We start from the raw sequence: 24,087 nt of genomic DNA, 5'->3' as shown, positions 1-24,087 counted from the left end.
GTATAGAGTTGGGCCGAGAATAAAGCCCCGACTACATAGCTCGAAGGCAAGCGCTCAATTTCCACGAGATGAACTTATTTGCCATCAGCTAATTAATGAACACATGTCGACCATTACACAACTGACAAATTACTCGACAATTTGCTGAACAGTGCAAATTTTAACAAATATACAAAAAACGTTTAAAGCACTTCAATGCTTTTTATTTGACCTTTCATCCCGATTTGGATATGGCGTGCTTTATAAAGGGTGAACTGCCTGTTGATCTATAGGAATAATAATATGAAATTGAAAAAAAAAATTCAAGGCATGCCCTAATAAACGTACATATCCAAATTTTCTCAAGGTGATTCAGCAAAAATACTGATTATGATGCACACATCAACCCCGCTGTCCGCGGGGGATACGTTCCTGGTAAGTGCCACTAATAGCGAAACCGCAAATGGCGGTGCAATGTTTTAATGGAAAAAGGGGGAATAGGTTCCCGAATCGTGAAAATCCGCGAATGTCAAGGAACAAACTGAATGTCAATGAATATCCCGCGAATGTAAGCAGATAATGATGATGTAAACAGATGATGGGAATAGAGCCTGTGATGGATGCTGTGAAGAGAAACAGTTTGAGATGGTTTGGTCATGTGTTGAGGAAGGATGAAAGTGACTGGTTGAGAAGAGTGATGGAAATGAATGTAGAAGGAAGTAGAGGATGGGGAAGGCCGAGAAAGACTTGGCTAAAGATGGTCGAAGAAGAAATGCGGGCAAGGGGGTTAACAAGGGGAGATGCAGAAAATAGGGCAAAATGGAGAAGATCGTCATGGGGGCCGCAAGGCTAACCCCCGCTCTAGCAGGGAAAATGGCTTTAAAATGCCTGTTGTAAACAAAAATCCAAGAATGCATGCCGTGTCATTGTTTCAATGGGGGAAAAGGGAGACAGCTAATCGCACTAATAGATACTGTGGAGTGTTTTCATTCTGTGCAGTAACTCGTGCGGATGACGTGTTATACAGCTGGTGGAATATCCCGCAAATCAATGTTTACTGTTTGTGGGAAATTCCGCAAAGCAATGTTTACCATCTGTGGAATATCCCACGAAGCAACGTTTACTGTTTGTGGGAAATCCCGTGAAGCAATTTTACCGTCTGTGGGATATCCCACGAAGCAATGTTTACGTGTGAACGGTGGCGGGATATCAGGTGAAGCTGTTCACAGTGTGAATGGCAGGATATCCAGCGAAAGCTGTGAAAACGCGAGGCACAGTGCTGCAAATGCAGAAGCAGGTCAGGCTGGCTGCTCGTAGATTATTTTTTTGCGTATGTCCAGCTGCTTTGTGCGTGGCTGGTGAAATATGGGTTTCATAAATGTGTCATGCTCGCGGCTCGTGAAAAAAAAAACTTTTGCGCCCATGAGAAACCACGAATACACAGGACATAGGGCCACGAATAGAGAGGCAGGTCGCAATTTATCAACCATGAATACGCGGCACCCACGAATAGCCGGGTCCGACTGTAAATATAAATGCTTAAATCAAGAGCATTTAAATATTTGATTCAACTGCATTTAAATATTTGTGGAATCAGTTACTCACTGAAAACCCAACCCAAACAAACTTTCATTCAACCAAAGCAATTAACACACCTCCATGTTAAGGTTGAACACTCGGTTGGCCTCCTTTACGATACGTTCACTCATCTCTTTGTCCAGATCAATGGCATTGAGACGTGAACGGTACAACTGCTTGAAGCCAGCACGATTCGAGATCTGTGGAAAAGAGAAGAACTTGACGCCTTCACCTGAGGCGGGGAGTTTGAGGGCCCTCTGTGCCACCTTCTTCAACACCTGGCCCCCTGAAAGATCCCCAAGATAACGGGTATACGCGTGCGCCACCAGCAGAGCCGGCTCCGTTTGACCGACGTCATGGATCCGCTCCACGTAATGTTGCGTTGCCTGTGAGGGTCTTATCTCTGGGTGCTGACGCCATTCTGGTCCCAGCAGGAAAGCTAGGTCCTGCTCAAGGGCGCTCTTACGATGCAGCTCGGCAGGAAAGTAGAGAGGAGCTAGAGCTGGATGGTCTTCGTTCTTGCATAACTCTTCTTCCATGGCGGAGTACACATGGTAGATAGCAACTGTCGCCAACTGAGGATACAATAAGGGAAGGAGGAAAATAAAATCAATTTCACGATCTAAGAAATTCATTCTAAAATCTCGCACTACATTTCTCGCAATCTGAAATCTCGCAATCTCGAACAATGGACGATTTAGTTCCCAAAGCCGAAGAGAAAAATTCTATAATGGTCTACAGTATTTTGGTTTTCTCATCTGAGCAATTGGCAAATGATTCCTGGAATACCAGAAACAAATCCCATGTACTGTGTTGATTTGTTCATTGTTTACCAATATCCTTGTAATTCTTGCTGAATGTATATCTGGCAATGCGAAACACGCAAAGCGAAAAGCAGGGTTAAGCAATAGTTTCACTTCTGTCTGTCCATCCCTCTGTCCACAAATGAAGGTTGATGCTTGAGGAACAACTTGATTTCAATTGAATATTATATTTTGAACACAAATCGGAACATGAATCGGAAAACGAACTTGAAGTTTAGCAGTACTTTGGCTCAAAATTACTTTGTCTGTCTGTCAAAATTGAAAATCATTCCAAACAGGAAACACTGTTTTTAAGGACGTCATAAAGGACACAAACAACAGGCATGAATTACTAATGTAACATGTTAAATAAGGTGGTGTAATAGACACTGCATCAATGGTGGTAAACTTGCGGAATATTTTTTTTTATACGACCTTCACAATCTCTATTTTTACTTCCGCCACCGAAGGTGGATGAAGGTAATGTGTTTTCACCCCTGTATGTTTGTCTGTGAACAGGATATCTCAAAAGGGAGGGAACGGATTTGGATGACATTTGGTGGAGAAGTTGGTTGTGTGACAAGGACGAAATGATTCTATTTTGGGGAAGATCTGCATCCGGATCTGAGACTTTTTTTTTAAAGCGATTCTTCACCATTGAGAGATAGGGCAAAAACCTTTAACGCGATATCACAAAAAGATATGGACGGTTTACGACAAAACTTTTGCCCTCAGACATCCTGGCCCTGCGCTCAAACCTGATTGATCTCTCCATACAGGTTGCTTCTAACAAACCAGACGTAATCTGCTCAACAGAAACTTTCCTCCTTCATCATGTCTCCGATTCCTTAATCCGTTTCTGGTGTTTGTTCCCCCTCCATCCCCTCCCTCACCTCAAATGGCTACACAGTTGACACCGCACATGACAAAGCCGAATGCCTCAACTCTGTGTTTGCCTCAAAATCCTTAGTCCCAAACCCATCTCTCTCTGTTCCCACCTTACCCAGTCAAACCCAACTGCTCCTAGAGTCTGTTTCCTTCTCTCCTGACGAGGTGGAGAAGTTTTTGTCAAACCTCGACACTGATTCTGCAACTGGACCAGACAGCATCAGCCCATGGGTCCTAAAATCCTGCTCTGCCGCTCCATCTCACCCTCTCTCTGTTCTTTTCACGCTCTCTTTTGCTCAAGGTCATCTGCCAGCATCTTGGAAATCAGCAAACATTTCCGCTTTACACAAAAAATGTGCAAAAACAGACCCTTGCAACTACAGACCAATCAGCCTGCTCCCAATTATCAGCAAAGTCATGGAATCCATCATTGCTTCGGATATCAAATCCGTCCTCGTCTCCAATGGCTTGATCTCTGATCATCAATTTGGATTCAGACCAGGTCATTCTACTCTGGGCATGTTGCTTCTGCTGTCTCAACAATGGATGGAGGTCCTCAATGCCAAACAGGAAATCAGAGCTGTCTCCCTCGACATATCATGTGCCTTCGATACGGTCTGGCACCCAGCTCTGCTCACCAAACTCTCCTCCTAGGGTATCCATGGAAATCTCCACACTTGGCTTGCGGACTTCCTCTCTGGTCGTAGTCAACGTGTGGCCCTGAATGGATTTCTCTCATCGCCCCTTCCTGTTCTGGCTGGAGTTTCCCAAGGTAGTGTTCTGGGCCCTGTGCATTTTCTGGTCTTCATCAATGATCTCTCCGACTCTCTGGAAAATCCTCTCTATCTCTTTGCTGATGACTCCACTCTCTGCCGCTCCATTCCTCATCCCTCAGATCGGCAGCCTGCAGCCTCCTCACTCTCTGCAGACCTGGACAAAATCACAGACTGGTCAAACAAGTGGAACATGTCTTTCAATCCTGACAAATCTCACTCTTACTATGTCTCTCCAAAAAAACCGACTGGAAAAACCCTCCCATCTACTTTCTCAACAATCCTCTCCAAGAAGTTCTGTCGCTCAAGCTTTTGGGTCTCACTATCTGCCATGATCTTTCTTAGGAAAACCACATTGCCAAGCTGGCCTCCAAAGACAGTCGCCGACTGCCCTCTCTCCACCCCAACCCCAGGAGTAACTCTGGCTACGGCTTCCTCTCCGCTCCCACCTTTTGTTCAGATGTATTCTGTACCGTCCTCCAAACAGTGATGACTCCATTTACATCTCCCTGTCTGACAACATGGACCAACTTCTATCCACTCATCCCAACTCTCTCTTCCTCATATGTGGCGATTTCAACTGTCATCATGCCAGCTGGCTGGGTGTGGGTTCCTCTCACACCAGCCATGGCGCCTCAGCAAAGGACTTTTGCGACTCACTGGGACTGACACAATCTGTCAATTTCACAAACTGGATCTCAGTCAATGGAGTATCTTATCTTCTGGACTTGGTTATGACAAACTTCCCAGCAAATGTCGGCTGCTCTTCTTCTGCTCCAATCGCTTCATCTGATCATTTGCTTCTTAAAGTGGGCACCTCTCTGGCCATTTTCAGAGAGCCTACTCAGCGCCGACGAGTCTGGCATTTTACTCAGGCTGACTGGCACGGTCTTCAAGCAACCGTCAATCATCTGGAATGGTCTCCCATCTCCACTGCCTCTGACATCAACTCTTCCTAAGAATTCTCTGGAATTCGAAAGAATACTCTGGTTTCAAAATTTGGAGATTGTGCCAACGCATTTTGTAAACTGTTATTTTTGTGTTCATGCTTCATTAAAGTAATCTGGGTAAATTGCATCCATGTTATATAAAGAGTAAATAATCTTTTTTATTTGGTTGAATGGCTCGTTTCATCCAACCACGAAGATTCCGGGCCGCACCCAGCTCCGTGACTCGGTGCATGGTTGCTGCCTTCTGGGGTGCAGTGATCCGAGTGTGCTCTGTGTGTGGCCATGAGCCCAGAGCACGTCACAATATATTGTTGCGGATCCGCCGCCGGCCTTCTCCCCTTACCAATGGGGGATTAGTCCCCTTGTCTTTGACTGACCAGCGCGACCCGGGACCTATGACGTCCCTTCCGGACAGCGCGAAATCAGGTATTAGGACCAAATTCGCTATTACCTAAATACTCGCGCTGCCCTGAAGCGAGGAGATAAGCCCCGCACGAACCACGTGTGTTGATACGCCGAGCGGTTGCATACACGCGATCCGCACCGTTATCACTTACTAGACCCTGATTCAAGCGGTTCTTATTCGTACCACGCTTAGTCAATGGAGAAATCACAAAGGCGATCGAATTGGGAAGCAAAGGAATAAAAGGTTTAATTATTATTATTTACAATGTACAATGGTTCAAGAGCAGAGACACAGAAAAATCCTTAAAACAGTCTTATACTTAATCCCAAGGACACAGGCCCGTCTTACACACACACACATTCACACGGGGCTTGCAGATGGCAGGATGATGTTCACCAGCTCGCCCAGGTATGGCTTCCGTGCGGCTCTCTCTCCGGTCCCCGGCACGTCCTTTGGAGTAGGTGAAGGCAGGAGCTCTCCGCGTGTCGTCTGAGCGGAGCGGGTTATCACGGGGCGAATTGGTAGGGAGCGGACTTCGATGCGGCTGGCGGTTATTCACTTGCGGCTATGGCCGCGCTTACTCGCGTGGGTGAAAAGCACAATAAGCGTTACCGGCGCGTCTGGCTGCGCCCGGGTACTTGGCACAGTTCAACGCCTCTTCTCCTCTCTCTCTGCGCAAGTCCTCCAGCAACGCGCGTAATCCGCGTATCCTCCGCAAGTTCTCAAACAAGTGTTCCAGCGCTAGTCCTCACATGAAGTCCTCTCCCAACAAGTCCTTCTCAACAAGTCCTGTTCAAGGACTTTGCGCAGCGACTTATATAGGCACGCCCCGCGAACCTTCTCAAACTCACCAGACGTGCCTCACCACGCCCTCTCACGCCATGCCGCTAGAGCCCTGATTGGCTGGTGGCTCTTACCGTCATTGCCTCTGCCGCTCCGATCTCAACGCCGCCCCCACACTCCTCCTTCTCAGGCCTACCTCGTGTTACTCGACTAGTGGACAGCCAATGCTTAACAAACTGGATCGAGGCTAGGGTGGCTGGGAAATCGGTGGCAAGTAAAGCCTATTTTCCTGGCTTTACACAACGCAGGCACTAAGAGGGGAAATGGCCTATTCTTACACATACTAAGACATAACTATACTACAGATGGGCCTTTATGTTGTTCGTGTCACTAACTATGGGGGGGCAACCCTTTAACCTTTAATGACTTAAATGTGCCAATCTCAAAACCGTAGCTATATATTGTTGTGGATATGAGAATTGTGTTTTTTTATTGTGTAGTACATTGTAAAATATCACCCTCCTTCCTCCAGTTGTGTATAAAGGTCAAAGTGCGTCCCATAATTGGTCATAAACAATCACGTTAGCCAATCATAGATTTCCTCCTTGTTGGTAGTTTATTTCCTTATTCTATGTAAGTTAAGGCTGTGTCTTCCATTAATTGACACTCCATTGCACCGAATTCAAATAGATAGATCCCCTTTCATTCCCATTCCCAAAGCCTCTACTGCCAACTGCATTTGCCGCCATTACGGCGTGGTCAGCTCGGGGAAGAAGGGCGTGCCCGCCCATCGTCATCAAGGGTGGAGCCAGAGAGCCCGTGCCCACCAATCGGACTGCGGAGAGCGACCCGATGGGCGTTTCCTGGAGGCCGGCGGCTTGATCGCCTGAGGCATTAGATAAGCGCGCGCGGAAGCCTTTGAAAGAAGAGTCCAGACGAGCTTGGTAAAGGCAGATGAGTTCAAAGTTCCAAGAAAGAGTTGCGCCAGAGACGGCAGATGAGTTCTGAGTCCGAGAGTTGCGCCAGAGACGGCAGATGATCCCAGACGAGCCCTCGGAGAAAGAAGGGAGACGCGTCCTGAGGTGAGCCAGAGAAGCAGTTTTGGCTCCACCAGCAGTTTTGGCTCCACCAGCAGTTTGGCTCCACCAGCAGTTTGGCTCCACCAGCAGTTTGGCTCCACCAGCAGTTTGGCTCCACCAGCAGCTTTGGCTCCACAAGCAGCGTTGACTCCACCAGGCAGCTTCGACCCGTTACCCCGCGGGAACCAGATTGCGGTGGCATCGGTGGCCGTCGAGGTCCAGCCCGACGTCCCGTGCGGGATCAAGCCCGAACCATCTGCCCCAGCTGAACCTTCCCATTCCTCCTTCCAGTCATTCTTGCCTCCATTCCCCAGTCGTGTAAGTGTGATCGTAGTCTGTCTTTTGTCTTGTCCTTGGGTTTCTAAGTAAGACTGTAATAGGTAAGCTAAGTTTCACTGTGTCCTTCTGGTCCGTCCCTCTTTCTGTCTTTATTTTCGTATCCTTCCTTCTCCTTGGTTTCTTTGGTCTTGTAAATAGTAGTAATAAATTATAGTCGTATTTCAAACCCTTTTTGTCTTCTTCTTCTTCACATCCTTGTCGTTTTGGTGATTTCCAAATTGAATATCTGTGGCACGATTTGGCCAACGTTCAGAATCGGGTTAGTCATTGTTAACGGTTCGGGCCGCTGCTGCCATCCGCTCGGCAAATTACCATCTTATCCGCGGTCACGAACAAAGCTGTGCACCGGCCTTTCCGGAGGCCGCGGTGTAGCTTCAGGGACCACGTCGGTCAGTGACAAGCGAGGGGACTAATCCCCCCTCAAAGGGGAACCATAGGCCAACGTTGGGTTCCATAACAATATATATATATATATATATATATATATATATATATATATATATATATATATATATATATATATATATATATATATATATATATATACATATATATATATATATATATATATACATATATATACATATATATATATATATATAATATTGTTGTGGTTCTGTGTTTTTACAAATAAAGGTTAATTTCCCCTCATAGTTAGTCACACTACAACATGGAGCCTCGTTTAACCTCAGTTATTTCTTAGTAGGTGTAAGCGTAGACCTTTCCTATGTTTAGTTTGCGTTGAGTAGAATAATGAGAGTTAGGTCTCCTTCCAATGCTTATGCCGCCTCGATGCTTTGGTTTTTGGCGCAAATTACCACGAGGCCGGCCTGACAAGTCGATCCAGGCCAAAGGAAGGCGGGGCAGGAAAAGTGGGAGTGACCGGTAAGCACGAGCCGCCAATCAGGGCTCGAGGGGAGTGGCTTATGACTGCGGCAGGGGGTGTGGTTTGGAACATTTGATGCGGGCCAGGGCGTGGCAATATAACCCTGTGCCCGAAGCCCCCACCTCAGTTCTGAGAGTGCGTGGTGTTGAATCAAGTTATGAGCCGGGGTCCTCTGTTGAACAAGTTATGAGGAGGACATGCACTGAGTTACGAGCTCGAGCTTGAGTTATCGGTTCGAAGCGCTATACAAGTTGTGAGAGTCCGTTCGGAGCGCCAAGTTGTGGGAAGGGAGGCAGACGAGTTACAAGTTGAGTTCGCGGTTGAGCTTGAGTCAGATCCTCCGTTGAGTTACGAGAGTGAAAGCGCGCCATTGTATTAATCGCGCTGTGAAGGACTGCCATGCCGGGCGAGAAACGCGCATATTTTCCTGCCTGCCTTTGTTCGAGATACGCGCCACGAGGATCCCTCCCGCCTGCCTGCCTGCTTTCGTCAGGGGACGTGCTGTGACCGCAAGAGGGCCACGCCAGGTGAGCTGTTCCTGAACGACCAAGCCGGCACGTTCAGCGCATGAACAATCCTTCCTTCATCCCCCTGTGAGTGTGAATGGGCCCATTGTCTGGAAAAAAGTTAAGACTGACTAAGATCTGCCCTGTGTCTCTGCTTCTTCTACCAATCCCTGTGTAAATAATAATAATTAAACGTGTTCTTTCTTTGATTGGACCGTTTCGTCCCTTCCATCATTGACTGAGCGTGGTACGAATTATATCGCTCCAATCGGGTTCCAATAACAAGGTAATAGCACGGACCACGTGGTGCGCCATCCACTCGGGTGCACTCAAATTACACGTGGTTCGTGCGAGACTTGATCCCCGCTTCTGCAGCGGCGTGGGTACTTAGGTACGCGCGAACATTGTCCCGAAACCCTATCCCGCGTCTGACCGGAAGTGGCGACTCAAGTCTCGCGGTTGCGACGACCCAAGGAGAACAAGGGGCTTAATCTCCCCTTGGTAAGGGAACAAGGGTCGCGCAAAACCGTAACAATATATATAAATATATTTATTTATATATATATATCTAACCCCCGCTCTCGTAGGGAAAATGGCCTTTTAAAATGCATGTTGTTGTTGTTGTATATATATCTATATATATATATATATCTGTGCAGCGTCTGTCCTGTCCTGTGTTGTGTTGTCTCGTCACTGAACTACTTTCTCAAACGTTTGTGAAATCGTACCAAACTTCTGGTATGCACATATCTCTCCCGTCGGTATATCCTAAGGGTATTATTTTAGAAAAAATTTCCCAATTTTTTTTTTATGGGGGGGAATTGTTTTTGGGGGAAAAAAAAAATTTTTTTTGGTGGTGAGGTGTTTTGAATTACTTGGTGGTGAGGTATTTTGAATTACTTGGTGGTGAGGTATTTTGAATTACGTGGTGGTGAGGTGTTTTGAATTATGTGGTGGTGAGGTGTTTTTAAATGACATGGTGGTGAGGTGTTTTTAAATCACATGGTGATGAGGAGTTTCTCAATCACATGGTGGTGAGGTGTTTTGATTTACGTGGTGGTGAGGTGTTTTGATTTACGTGGTGGTGAGGTATTTATAATTACGTGGTGGTGAGGTGTTTTGAATTACTTGGTGGTGAGGTGTTTTGAATTACTTGGTGGTGAGGTGTTTTTAAATGACGTGGCGGTGAGGTGTTTTTAATTTTGTGGCTGAGGTGTTTTTTTTACGTGTTTTATGGCTGAGGTGTTTTTAATTTTGTGGTGGTGAGTTGTTTTTATTACGTGTTTTATGGCTGTGAGGTATTTTTATTACGTGTTTTATGGCTGTGAGGTGTTTTTATTACGTGTTTTATGGCTGTGAGGTGTTTTTATTTCGTGGTGGTGAGGTGTTTTTATTACGTGTTTTATGGCTGTGAGGTGTCTTTATTATGTGTTTTATGGCTGTGCGGTGTTTTTAATTTAGTGGTGGTGAGGTTTTTATTACATGTTTTATGGCTGTGAGGTATTTTTAATTTAGAGGTGGTGAGGTGTTTTTATTACGTGTTTTATGGCTGTGAGGTGTTTTTATTACGTGTTTTATGGCTGTGAGGTGTTTTTAATTTTGTGGTGGTGTGTTTTTATTACATGTTTTATGGCTGTGAGGTGTTTTTATTCCATGTTTTATGGCTGTGAGGTGTTTTTAATTTTGTGGTGGTGAGGTATTTTTATTACGTGTTTTATGGCTGTGAGGTGTTTTTAATTTCGTGGTGGTGAGGTATTTTTATTACGTGTTTTATGGCTGTGAGGTGTTTTTATTACGTGTTTGATGGCTGTGAGGTGTTTTAAATTACTTGGTGGTGAGGTGTTTTGAATTACTTGGTGGTGAGGTGTAATCGTCCCAAACTTCCAGTCTGCACCTACCCCTACCCTATGTGTGTGCTGAGGGGTTCTTTCTTGAAAAAAAAACATTCAACCTAAATCTTCAACCCAAATTGCTTATAAAAATGTCATATCACAAACACAACAAATACATTTGTGCAAAGTAGTTGTTTGTATTATGATTGGTGTAAATCATGACAACACAACCACTCAGGTACAGTCATTATCCTCAGCTAAAATAAGCCCGTCCTCTGTAACGACGCTATATATATATAGAGTCGTGTCCCCGGGGTTAAGACCCCTGGGTGACGGATGGCCAACCGAGCTTTAACTCCGAGGCATCTGAGCCGAATCGCTGGCGGTGTTATCTCTTTAGCACGTGTGGGAAACTGAGTTCCCTGGTCGTATTTGCATGGACGGATGCAACGAGGGTTTATCCGGACCCACGAACAAATAAACGTACAAGACAGGCACGACAAAGGAATTCAATAAATAATGAATTTGATGAAAAGAATGCCAGGATAACAAATAAATGAACGCATGGCAAACTAAAGTTCCTAAATGAGGGACCCTCCATTGTGACTCATATGCAGACACAGGGAGAAATAAATAACATAAAATGTGGTGTGGTGCGTTGGCCGGTACTCAGCTCCAGTATCCACACACGACCCTCGAACCCTGGCGGTCGTCGAATGGGTCCCTGAGGCCTTGCGAGGGAACGCTCTGGATGGCGCGAAGTCACGCCCGTATCAGCCACCAACCCGCTGAGTAGCAGCCAAACTCCTTCCGCCTCCGATCGTTCCACGCTCCACACAGCTCCGATGTTTCTCAAGCGCACACAGCACGCAGAACAACCGCCATGAGCCAGCACCAAGAGAGAGAGGGAGAGAGAGAGAGAGAGAGAGAGAGAGAGAGAGAGAGAGAGAGAGAGAGAGAGAGTTGCGTCCACCTTCCACACAGCCCAGAACAGAGAGAGCACGTGAATGCGACCGCCTGCGACCAAGCCCAGAACGAGAGAGAAAACACAAACTGCGACTGCTGGTCACGAACCCCAGGACAGAGAGAGAGCAAAAATGGCGGTCGCTTCGACTTTTTGATCCAGCGCTAGAATGTTCGATGATGACGTCACACTCCAACCAATCGTGCAGCACGGTCGCATCGCCCCATTGTTCCTCAACAAATCGTCCTTCGGGGCATGGCTTCACGGCCATTCTTGACGCCCAGAGAAGATTCGGCTGTGTGGTGTCGTAGTGTCTGGGTACTGTCGGCAATTTTATTATTTGAATCGTGTGCCGATCGCATGGCTAGATGAGCGTGCTATATAAGAACAAAGGGGAAAAACACAGAGGCGATTACACACTGGGAATTTATCCATATGCCCCAACTAATTAGCATAGCTCCACCCCTCGCATGGAGACACATAACACTTACACGGACATCCGGCCCTGAGTTAAATACACGAAGGTTTCTTCTTTGCGACATTCGGAGCATGCTACTCTATACAATTCTACATCGACGAAGGTATTTCATTACCTACCCCCATACACGTAACAATATATATATATATATATATATATATATATATATATATATATATATATATATATATATATATATATATATATATATATATATATATATATATATATATACACACACACGAACACACATTCCTCAACAAGCCGAAAACATTGCAGACAAACAAACAGGTGATTCCTAGATTCCATGATGGCAAATAGAGGAAGTTATTTGTAAGCAATTAATTTATAAAAGAATAAAAAACAAATAAAATAACGAATGTACAAATGTCAAGACAAGTTAAAAAAGCATCAAACGAGGAGTTTGACTTGAGAGCAAGGTTACGAATAACACAAAGTACTGACTGATGTCTTTCACTTTACCAAGAAGCATTCAGAACCGAGTGAGTGTCCATTTTATTTAGCAAAGTAATTATCCAACTTCCAGCATCTCAAGATACCCAATGAGTTCAGCTCCAGGAAGAACAATAAAGCCCAAGAACAAGCCTTTGGAGAAAACAAAACAACAAAAATCCAACATACCGAATAAGGTGAGATGCTCTATAAAAAGGCCTCACCCGGAAAACCTTCCGTTTTATGTTGCCTTGAAGGAAGTTCTTCACAAATGGAGTATTTTCAGCCTTTGTATGGGAATCCTTTGTGCCTTCCTTGAGCATCTCTGACAGATCTCTGCCGTTAACGTGTGCAAAGGGAAAAACATCAGGCCAGAGGTTAAAAAAAAGAGGACGCACGAATAAGCAAACACGGCACAGCTGGAGAATGCTCTCATCCCTCCAATTTCACCAACACCTGCACGACCTCACCACCGGGCCACCACCCAACAATTCAAGTAATCTTAGGACATGCATCCCACATGGTTAAATATGAAAGCTACGCTGTTACTGAAACGTCAAATCATAACTCGGATTTTCCCAATTTTCGGCTGAGCATCTGAATGTTGATCAACAGTGATGTGACCACACAAGGTACTGTTATGAATTTTGGGTAGGGGGGATATATAGATCCAGGTAGATCTGCATAGGTATCATGCTTCGATTGTCATGCTAGAGAATCTCGATGGAATAAGTTCTTTCTCGCCAGGTTTGTCGGAGTCACGTATCTGCGTATCTGTGTCCCAGCCACGAGGGACATTCAACTGTCTCATTCAACTGCTCCTCATAGCTTCGTGTACTCGGCCCAGAATCAAATAAAGTCCACAATGGCTCGACATTGAACCCTGTCTATGGCAGCCATGACCTTCCTCGGGATGTTGAAGAAGTAAGAGGTCAAAACTTTAATCCCCTTGACGATCAGAACCATTAAGAGAAGCCTTAAATTCAATTGCCTTCACCCCAAGAAAAAAAAGACGAAGGAGGAGACTATGAGGAATACATTTTACATTTCATCAAGCAACTCACTCAGGTGTGGACAGCTCCTCCGGATCAGCATACAGGTCGTCATAGGCAGGGGGCAGGTCAGATACGACCAACCCATTCTCTGGTGCCTCCGTTTCCAGCATATTGCTAACAAACGACACGATTAATAATAACGACCATATCAAATATCAACAGCACAATTCGTAAGGATAGCTTAGGTAGTAGTAGTAGTAGTAGTAGTATTAGTATTAGTAGTAGTAGTAGTAGTAGGTAGTACTACTACTACTACTACTACTACTACTACTACTACTACTACTACTAAACATATTGCTAACAAATGACACTATTAATAATAACGACAATGTTGTCGTGCGACTCCGGTTAACACCAGAGACCGCGGATAGACCTAAACGGTTTTATTCGGAGGCAACAACCAATATGGATTTTACTATGGTCGCACGGGAGGAAGAAGGAAGATGGAAGCTGCGTAAGCGCTTAACTGTGGACGGCGATCAAACTCCAATGGACACTCCGGTCCTGTAGGGAAAATTAACTCGACCCTGGTGTTGGGCTCACGGCTAGGGTGCCGGCTGAGGATCCAAGGATCCTGGGTTCGAATCCCGGTCGATCGCTGAATTAACGCCAGGGGGGTTGACTCAGCCTGTCATCCTTCCGAGGTCGGCAAATTGAGTACCAGTTCACTGGTAATTCCCTGTTTGTCGTTAAAGGCGGCAAAAAGGGTTGGCATCAGGAAGGGCATCCGGCCGTAAAACATTGCTTAAAAAAGGGGACGGAAAAACAACAACAACCACAGTTCCCCAAAAAGGCCAACCCCCGCTTTGCGGGGAAAAATGGCCTCTAAAGGTGGTTATTTTTTATTTTACAGGCACAGGTGTAACAGGGAATACAAAATAATACAAGGGTTTATTTACAAAGGAATCGCGGGACAGGGAAATACACGTTCGGTAATAAAATGTCCGAAATCGGGATCCCACACACCAGACTCAACAACAGACACAGGAATGGATTAAAGGAAAATAATTGTCTCGTTGTGTAAAATGTAAAATGGTGCGTGCGGCCTTATCTGTCCCTCGTCTTGTCTTGTCCGCCGTCCAACACGGCTCCGTTCGGCCCTGATGCACCCACGAGGTCCCTCGCTCCAGCACGACAGCACCGAGCACCGCTCCAAGCACACGCAGATGGCGAGCCAATGCCCGCGAGGTCCATACACCACTCCACGCTTCAGAAGCACCGATCGCACACGACAGCCAGGGAAGGATGTGCTGCAAGAGGAAGCTGTGCAAGCAAGAAAAACCTGACGTGCTACGAACTGCTGGATCTCCAAGAGCACGAACCGCAGGAGAGCAAATGGCGTTTGGCACTCCCTTAAATAACCTTAACGCGGTGGTGGCGTCAGCCCTGGCGCGCCACCCAATCAGTGCCCTCCACCGACTCATTGGCTGGAGGTTCGCACCTACCGCGCCACCCCAACACTCGTTCCCTGTAGCGTGGTCATAGCGCGTGCTACCCGAGGTGGCTAGGCCTGTCGGAGGTGTAACTGGCGGCAGCCATGCGGCGGTGTCCTGGCCTGGTTTCCTTGCCTGTTCCTTCCGAAGTCACTGTCAGGGAAGGGAGTTATTTAATGTTGCGCTAGGGACCTAACTAAATGTCTATGTTGGTGTGCATTGCCATAAGGGACAAAGGTTTGATGACCAGGTTAGACACACAGGGGCGTTATTCTTAATCCCTAACTACTTATCACTTGAACATCCTGGTATGCTCACAGGTATACATCTTCACCGACAAAACGCCTACACATGAAGAAATTACAGGGCGGTTTCCTTACCGCGACAAGCTAAGCACGCTACCTATTCAGATCTATCTGCTCTACGTATCACTACCCTACCGACATAACAATATTGTTGCGGTTTTGAGAACCCACACTTGTAAATATAACATCATTAAAGGTTAAAGGTTGCACCCCATAGATAGGCCACAAGCAACACGTAGGTCACCTTAGGACGGTAGTTATGTCTTAGTATGTGTTTAGATAAGGCCATGTCCAGTAGTTGCATCTGCGTTGTGTCAAACAAATAAGAGTAGGCCCCTCGTCCATTTTGCAGCCTCCCTTCCAAGCGACGCCATGAAGCGCTCTCCAGTCTATGCCCCATCGGCCCTCCCAATTTGTTACACTCCTTGGCCAGCAGCCTTCGCTGCCCTTGGGCTTCCGCTCGAACCAGCCCAAAAGCCATGAGGTGAGGCCCGAAAAGGGGGCGGAGCGCAAGGATGGAGGTGTGGCCACGTCAAACAGCCATCAAGGCGGAGCCGGTAAGCCAACACCAGCCAACCAGGGCAGAGGTGAGATCGCCTGACCGGGCGTGGTTGGGGCTTCGAGAGCGTTTGCTGGCTTGGTTTATAAAAGCGCGGACGCAAAGCCCTTCGAGAGGACTTGAGAGTATATGCGCTTTACCAAGAGAGGACTTACGCAGCAGCGCTCATTACAAAGGACTGTGCGGAAAGGACTTACGCAGCAGCGCTCATTACAAAGGACTGTGCGGAAAGGACTTACGCAGCAGCGCTCATTACAAAGGACTGTGCGGAGAGGACTGACCGGGCGAGCTCGCATGATAAGGGCTGACGCAACTGCACTCGTTATATGAGGTTGACCTTCAGTTCTGAGCGTGGAGGGCTGATGCGCTTTATTCAAAAGAACTGGTACGAGAGTTGAGTACGTGAGGGAGAGACGCGCTGTGGCAACCAGCTTACAAAGGACGAGCGCGCGGCACACATTGCCGAGAACTGCAGCGTGAAGGACATTGGGGAATGGGCGCTTGGAGCGAGTAATACCGGGAGCGCGTGTACAGGCGCCGGTACAGATATTACATACGCGGACAAGAGCCACGAAGTCGCGCTAGCCCAGCTTACCCTGTCCCCGTCACAATAATTGTCCGCTCGCGCCTACGCTACGCGGAGAGCTGCCTGCCAGGTTTCCACGATTGCCTGCTGGTGCGAGTCAAGGACCGGGACGAGCTGTGAACGCCATCGCCGGACCTTCCACCCTATCATCTACATCCCCGCGTGAGTCTGAAGTCTGAGACCGAGTCTGAGAGTGATCGGGCCCGAGTCCAAGGGATAAGTAAGACTGTGGTTAAGACTGCCCTGTGTCCTTTTTCCTTCCTCTTCCTTGTACATTCCTTTCTTTTCCTCTTCTTTGTATATTGCAAATAAATTACTTGTTCTTCCTGGTTTTCCTCTTAATTCGATCGTCCTAGTCTTTTCTCCATTGGGTAAACGCGGCACGATTATAACCGCTCCAATCGGGTTAGTAATTGTTGACGGCCCGAATCGCGGCTCGCTTCGCTCGGCGTGTCCACTAACGCCGTGGTTCGGGCATGAGTTATTTCCTTGCTTCACGGTCGGTGTTAGTATTTAGGTAATAGGACTAAATTCGACCAACAACCCGATTTAACACCGACCGGAAGGAACGTGATAACTTCAGGATCGTGTCGGCCAGATAAAGGACAAGGGGATTAATCCCCCCTTGATAAGCGGCAGGCCGACGTTGGAGATCCGCAACAATATCAACAGTACGTAGTAGTAGTAGTAGTAGTAGTAGTAGTAGTAGTTAACATATTGCTAACAAATGACACGATTAATAATAACGACAATATCAACAGGTAGTGGTAGTGGTAGTAGTAGTAGTACATATCGCCAACAAACGACACGATTAATAACAACAATATTAACAGTATTTCAAGTAGTAGTAGTAGTAGTAGTAGTAGTAGTAGTAACTAACTATTACTACTACTACTACTACAACTACTACTACAACCCAGGCCTTTATATATTTCTTCATTTTAATCCTAATCAAGGATAAAATTGTGAAATCATCATTTTTCCTAAAAGAGAAAGACAATACAACAAACAACAACATGCATTTTAAGGCCAGTTTCCTGCAAGAGCGGGGGTTAGCCTTGCGGTCCCCATGACAATCTTCTCCATTTTACCCTATTTTCTACATCTCCCCTTGTTAACCCCCTTGCCCACATTTCTTCTTCCACTACCTTTAGCCAAGGCTTTCTCGGTCTTCCCCGTCCTCTACTTCCTTCTACATTCATTTCCATCACTCTTCTCAACCAGTCACTTTCATCCTTCCTCAACACATGACCAAACCATCTCAACCTGTTTCTCTTCACAGCATCCATCACAGGCTCCATTCCCATCATCTTTCGCAATTCATCATTTGTCTTCCTCTCTCTCAACAATACTCCGCACATCCACGGAACCATTCGCATTTCCACCCTTTCCAGCCTTCGTTGCTGCTCTACGTTCATTACCCATGTCTTGCTCCCATGAATCATAACACTTCTCACACATGCAGCATACACCTTTCCCTTCAGCTTCAACGACACTCCCCTAGTCGTCAGCACGCCACTCAGTTCCCGAAACTTCTTCCATGCACATCTCACTCTAGCAACCGTTGCCGAGTCTGATCCACCTTCTCCATTCAGCATGTCTCCTAGATAGCAAAATGTTTTCACACCTTCCAGCTTCACGCCGTCTCCAAGATCAAACTCAACATTTCCTCCATCTTCAGCTCCCTCTGTGCACACCTTACACTTGAATGTAGCTGCCACACTGGTTAATGAGTGACAAAGACAATGAGTAACAAAAATGTAGGAAGCAGGAAGAGAGGAAGAGACAGAGAGATGGGATGAGGAGACGTTAACCTGCAGCTAAAAGGGTTCAGTTATGTTATGTGGGGTTAATAATGGGGTGAGGTTGCCTTGTAAACATGGATTTTTGGAGTTTAATCGCAAAGAACCTATGTGTATGGGTGTGTATGTATGCGTATATGTGTGTGTGTGTGTATTTATATGTACAAGTATATGTGTGCGTGTATCCATGTGTGTATGTATGTATGAATGTATGTGTATGTGCATGTATGTGTGTATGTATGTATGAATGTGTGTGTGTGTGTGTGTGTGTGTGTGTATATGTGTGTATATGCATGTGTATATGTGTGTGTATGTGTGTGTATGTGTGTGTGTGTATATGTGTGTGTGCGTATATGTGTGTGTGCGTATATGTGTGTGTGCGTATATGTGTGTGTGCGTGTGCGTGTGCCTGTGCGTGTGCGTGTGTGTATTTATCCACGGCAAATGATGTAGATAGATACTCGTATTTTCAAACACTTTGCCTTGGAGATGAGGATGCGTTTTTGCTCCATTTTTATGTAGTGCAGTGATGTTAGCCGATTTCCAAGCCGATGGAAGATGACCCAGCACAAAATGTAGGGTGAAAAAGAGCTCAGAGTTTGTGCAAGAGCAGCAGCGAAGGTTTTTCGGACACGTGAGCTGATCCCGTGTAGTCCAGTGGCAGAGTCGAGGGTGAAAGAACCTTGTCCACCTTCTCGGGTGCAAAAGACAATACCGACAGTGAGGTAATTCTTTGTACAGAGTGAGGTCTTGGGGACACAAGATTTGGAAGCAAACACGGATTTGAGGCAGTCGGCCTTCTCATGAGCAGTCGGCTGTAGTTCCATTTGAAGAATGGGAAGGGATGGAGGGGGAATGGAAACATACTCTTGCGTCGCCCGATGATAAAGATCACACGGGGAATGATAACTGAGCCAGCCTTAATTAACTCCCGAGGCGACTCCCAAAAATGGCGGTTCTTTTTGTGCACGGGAAGGAAGAGATGCGAGATGTTTAACTGAACGGAGCACACGGGTTTATTCCGAAACCACAACAAGTAAACACGACAATAAAATGCAACACAAATGATTTAATGACAATAAAGCACGGGTGGAAATAAAAGTTGCGGTAAAAACTAATTCCTACAGCGGTACCTCACATACCGACTCACAAAACACGATAGGGGAAAGATAATAAAAATAAAATGTACCCTTTTTGTGCCGTCACTTATCTGTGTCCCAAATGGCCCTTTTGATGAGATCAGCAGTGCAAGGTGGCTCAGAGCCGCTCGAGCGGGGAAAATCGGCCAAAATGGCGAAGTCGTACGCCGCCCGCCAAAGGCACCGTGGGTGCCCAGGGATGAGGCAAGTCTTGAAGATGGCCCTCTTGTTTTCTCCACTGTTCTTTTATTGTTGCCCCTGCAGGGGAAGGACAGCGCGGCCCCCAGCACCCCCACACGCCGGTCCCCAAAGAAAAACTGCTCTCTTTCTCCACATATAAAATGGACAGCGTCTTCTTCGATGAGAAAAAGCACTCCTCTCCCTCACTCCCGAGAGCCAATCCCGGGCCTCGGGGCATGGCCTGCCTGCCTTCCTTTCCGCCCCTGAATCTTCGCCTCTTCTAGGCGGGGCCATTGCGTTATTACTCATTAGGTCCATGGGGCGGGGTGTAGTTTGACCGGCTCATTCTTGGCTTTTGCCGGCGGTTGTTGCAATTCAAGAGTGTGTCAGCAAAAACGTTCAGGGAGCGCAGGCGCTTACAAAATTACAGAGGGAAGGCACGCACTGAGGAAAACTATGCTTAAACCTCATTATTAGAGGGGAGAGATGTCAAGGGAGAGAGGGGAGAGATGTCGAGGGAGAGAGGAGGGGCAGAGAGAGGGGAGAGATGGGGGGGGGGGGGAGAGAGAAGGGGGCGAGAGGGAGAGACGGAGAGCAGAAGAGGTTTGTGGAAGAATTTCCAGGCCAAGTTAACATCAGGTGTGGTGGATATGGGAGACCAGTCCTGTTTGGGACACGAACCAAGTGGGATTCATCTTTCAAAGTTTCAATGGCTTTTCCTTTTGTTATATCAATCAAATCTCTTTTTGAACTTGTGGAAAATCACTTGGGCAAGTGAAAGACTTCCATCCTTCAAGTACAAATGTAGCTTTTCTCTAATCATTTAGTGTATTAACAATACAACAACCTTCGACCATCATTTCCTGCTGATGGCTTTCGTTATTTATTGGAAACAACCCTCCACACCTCTGTACCTCCCACCTCCGTACCTCTACACCTCCGTACCCCTACACCTCTGCACAATCCAATTCCCACCTCCACACCTCCGTACCTCCGCACAATCCAAATCTCACCTCCGCACAATCCAAATCTCACCTCCGTACCTCTACACCTCCGTACCCCTACACCTCTGCACAATCCAATTCCCACCTCCACACCTCCGTACCTCCGCACAATCCAAATCTCACCTCCGCACAATCCAAATCTCACCTCCGTACCTCTACACCTCCGTACCCCTACACCTCTGCACAATCCAATTCCCACCTCCCACCTCCGTACCCCTACAACTCTGCACAATCCAATTGCCACCTCCGTACCCCTACACCTCTGCACAATCCAATTCCCACCTCCCACCTCCCACCTCCGCACAATCCAAATCTCACCTCCGCACAATCCAAATCTCACCTCCGTACCTCTACACCTCCGTACCCCTACACCTCTGCACAATCCAATTCCCACCTCCCACCTCCGTACCCCTACAACTCTGCACAATCCAATTGCCACCTCCGTACCCCTACACCTCTGCACAATCCAATTCCCACCTCCCACCTCCCACCTCCGCACAATCCAAATCTCACCTCCATACCTCTACACCTCCGCACAATCCACCTCCCACCTCCGTACCTCTACACCTCCGTACCTCTACACCTCCCACCTCCACACCTACGACCCTCCACACCTCCAACCTCCCACCTCCGTACCTCTACACCTCCGTACCCCTACACCTCTGCACAATCCAATTCCCACCTCCACACCTCCGCACAATCCAAATCTCACCTCCGCACAATCCAAATCTCACCTCCGTACCTCTACACCTCCGTACCCCTACACCTCTGCACAATCCAATTCCCACCTCCCACCTCCGTACCCCTACACCTCTGCACAATCCAATTCCCACCTCCGTACCCCTACACCTCTGCACAATCCAATTCCCACCTCCGTACCTCCCACCTCCGCACAATCCAAATCTCACCTCCGTACCTCTACACCTCCGCACAATCCACCTCCGTACCTCTACACCTCCGTACCTCTACACCTCCCACCTCCACACCTACGACCCTCCACACCTCCAACCTCCGTACCTCCAAACCTCCCCCCCCCCCCCCCCCCACCCCCACCCCCACCCATACTCCCCAGGCCGTCTCTCTTTGACCCCTGAACTTGGGACCCTGTTTAACAACGGCAGAAACCACGGATATGCGATATTCCTCGAGAAGGGAAAATGTCCAAGTCGGTGGTGAACAAAGACGCCATAAACACACGTCATGTTTCTCTATATAGTGAACAAGCTTGGGGGTTGCCGGTTTACTTTGTCTTTAGGGCACAGACATGTTATATAGTTACAGTTATACTTACAGACAAATGTTGCTCAAAAATAATGTGTATGGATATTGGATGGACCTTACCGTTACCCGGAACACACACACAACGCTTCCTTGGATTGGAAACCCCAGGAAAAGATCCTTCACGACACCAAGTGCGTCACATTCTCGGACCAAACCGACCCGAACTCGTACGTCAGTACGTGACCGTGTGCCCTTCACTTTGTTTTTATTATTATTATATTTCCCTCGTGTTATTTAATTTAAAATCTTGTATGTATATGTGCGATATTCGGAAATATCTACACCATACAGATTGCTCATTAAATTATTTTCTTCAACTTTGCTGTAAAACAGCAAAATGATAAATAAATAAATAAGGAAGATCACAGCCAAGCTTCATTCTACGCTGCAATACAACTTAAATACTATGGGTGTAAAAGAAACGACCGGGTGTATAAGAATGGAGAGAAACGATAAGGAGGATTAAAAAAAATTTAAACTTAAAAACGAAAAAAGAGGAAAAAGGAATTGTCAATTTATTTCCCTTTCTGAATAAAATTAATATTTTGAATTTGCATCTTCCACATCAATTAAAATTTTTATAAACTATGCGGGTTTGTGTTTAATTACCGCTTTATAATTACAGATAACGAAAGTATCGTGATCACGGCGATAATAAGCAAATATGTAATTACACCGCCGTTTAAAGCGACGCCGTCTTCATTGAAAATTTATTGTGAAATGAGAGGAAGGAAGAAGAGAAAGATAAGGAGAAAAAAGAAAAGAAAGAAAGCAAACAGAAGAAAGAAATCAGTTTGAAAGAAAAGACTCGGTACCATAACGTTGACACATGACTTGGCATCACAAAGCATTAACGGACAGAATAAATGACCGTGAAGTGAAAGTGCAAAGATATTACCGTACTTTTACATTATTACCACAGCAAAGATATTACTTTTACATTACAGCAGAGCAAGATGAACCACTCGGTCGTGAACGGGAAGTATCCAATGCGCGTGCTCGGCCGTCATCTGACCATAATTCACCAAATGTCCGTCCGTCTGTCTGTCTGTCTATCTGTCTGTCTGTTCGAAGGTACCGTAAAAACTGCTGAACCGATCTAAACGATATTTTGGGTGGATAATCCTGGGATCTCCAGGAGTAAAATAGGCTATTTAGTTTTCCCAATTTCAGCTTTAGTCTCCAGCATTCTAAGGTTTGGACTCACGCATAACATCCGCATTCGCATAACGTCCATTGCTCTCATTGTGACGATGTTGTTTTCCAGGGTGCCGCACAAACGGCTGCACCGATCGCTGCACGGATCGAACTCGGTGACCTCAGACAAAGACCATTTATAAGGACACGGGTTGAATCCCTGCTTGAGAGATTTCTAACCCATTTCAAATGAAGGAAACACGTATCGGGAGTACATACGACATGGCGATTGTGAACACGATTAGTTTAATCTCTCCATGAGAGAATTCCACATAGCTATTTGGGCGGTGTATAAGCTAACAGATCGCTGTCTCCATCGATCTTGCCAAGGCCGTAACACCTATTGGCTCAAAATCCTTTTAACTGTTGATTGGTAGTTTTTACAATGAAGGAAACGCGTATCGGGAGTACATACGACATAGCGATTGTGAATGTGACAGCTCTGAGGCATCTTTCGCTTCGCATCGCAGTGACTAAGCACCAACATGGTGGCTGTAATATTAAAATCTGGCTTCAAGCCCCCTCACCACCCAAAGCCTTCAAACAGACATATTAACACGCTCCTCCCCCTTCATTCCCGTTCTTCAAAGCAAAGCGGTAAAAATGGTTGTATCGCCATTATATATATGACGAGCACCGGTACCCGCCCTAAGGGCGGGGCTTCAATTGGGAGGCGCGATTTATATAAACATCCGTTAAATATCACACGCAAATCATCAAAATCTAAACAGTTTGTATAATTTCAATAAAAAAACCACATTGTGGCGGACACGAAAGCACTGACGTGGTGACATCACCCCGCACACCAAGTGGGGGTGGGCCACGCCGGGGAGAGAGGCGTGGCCTCAG

At 46.5% G+C, this 24,087-nt stretch overlaps 1 protein-coding gene across 4 annotated transcripts in view; it reads right to left on the bottom strand.

Annotated features, from left to right (window-relative positions):
* LOC137414068 (heme oxygenase 2) overlaps window positions 1–22,268 on the bottom strand; it is a 61,650-nt gene extending 39,382 nt beyond the window's left edge. Inside the window, exons 1-4 of one of the 4 annotated variants that reach the window (XM_068099538.2) lie at window positions 22,102–22,268; window positions 13,762–13,866; window positions 12,922–13,033; window positions 1,635–2,132 (exon numbers count right to left, since the gene is read on the bottom strand). In XM_068099538.2, the coding sequence (XP_067955639.1) occupies window positions 1,635–2,132; window positions 12,922–13,033; window positions 13,762–13,862 (711 nt within the window). In that variant the 5' untranslated portion in view covers window positions 13,863–13,866; window positions 22,102–22,268. Of the gene's footprint in view, window positions 1–1,634; window positions 2,133–12,921; window positions 13,034–13,761; window positions 13,867–18,262; window positions 18,359–22,101 lie in introns of those variants that run through there. The other 3 variants (XM_068099536.2, XM_078778510.1, XM_068099537.2) reach the window with 3 other exon arrangements.
* Window positions 22,269–24,087: the final 1,819 nt, after the last annotated feature.

Source organism: Myxine glutinosa, chromosome 5 (assembly GCF_964187855.1).
Source record: "Myxine glutinosa chromosome 5, kmMyxGlut1.1, whole genome shotgun sequence".
Lineage (NCBI taxonomy): Eukaryota > Metazoa > Chordata > Myxini > Myxiniformes > Myxinidae > Myxine > Myxine glutinosa.
Note: the sequence above shows the minus strand (reverse complement) of the source record. Positions and strands in the feature narration are given on the sequence as shown.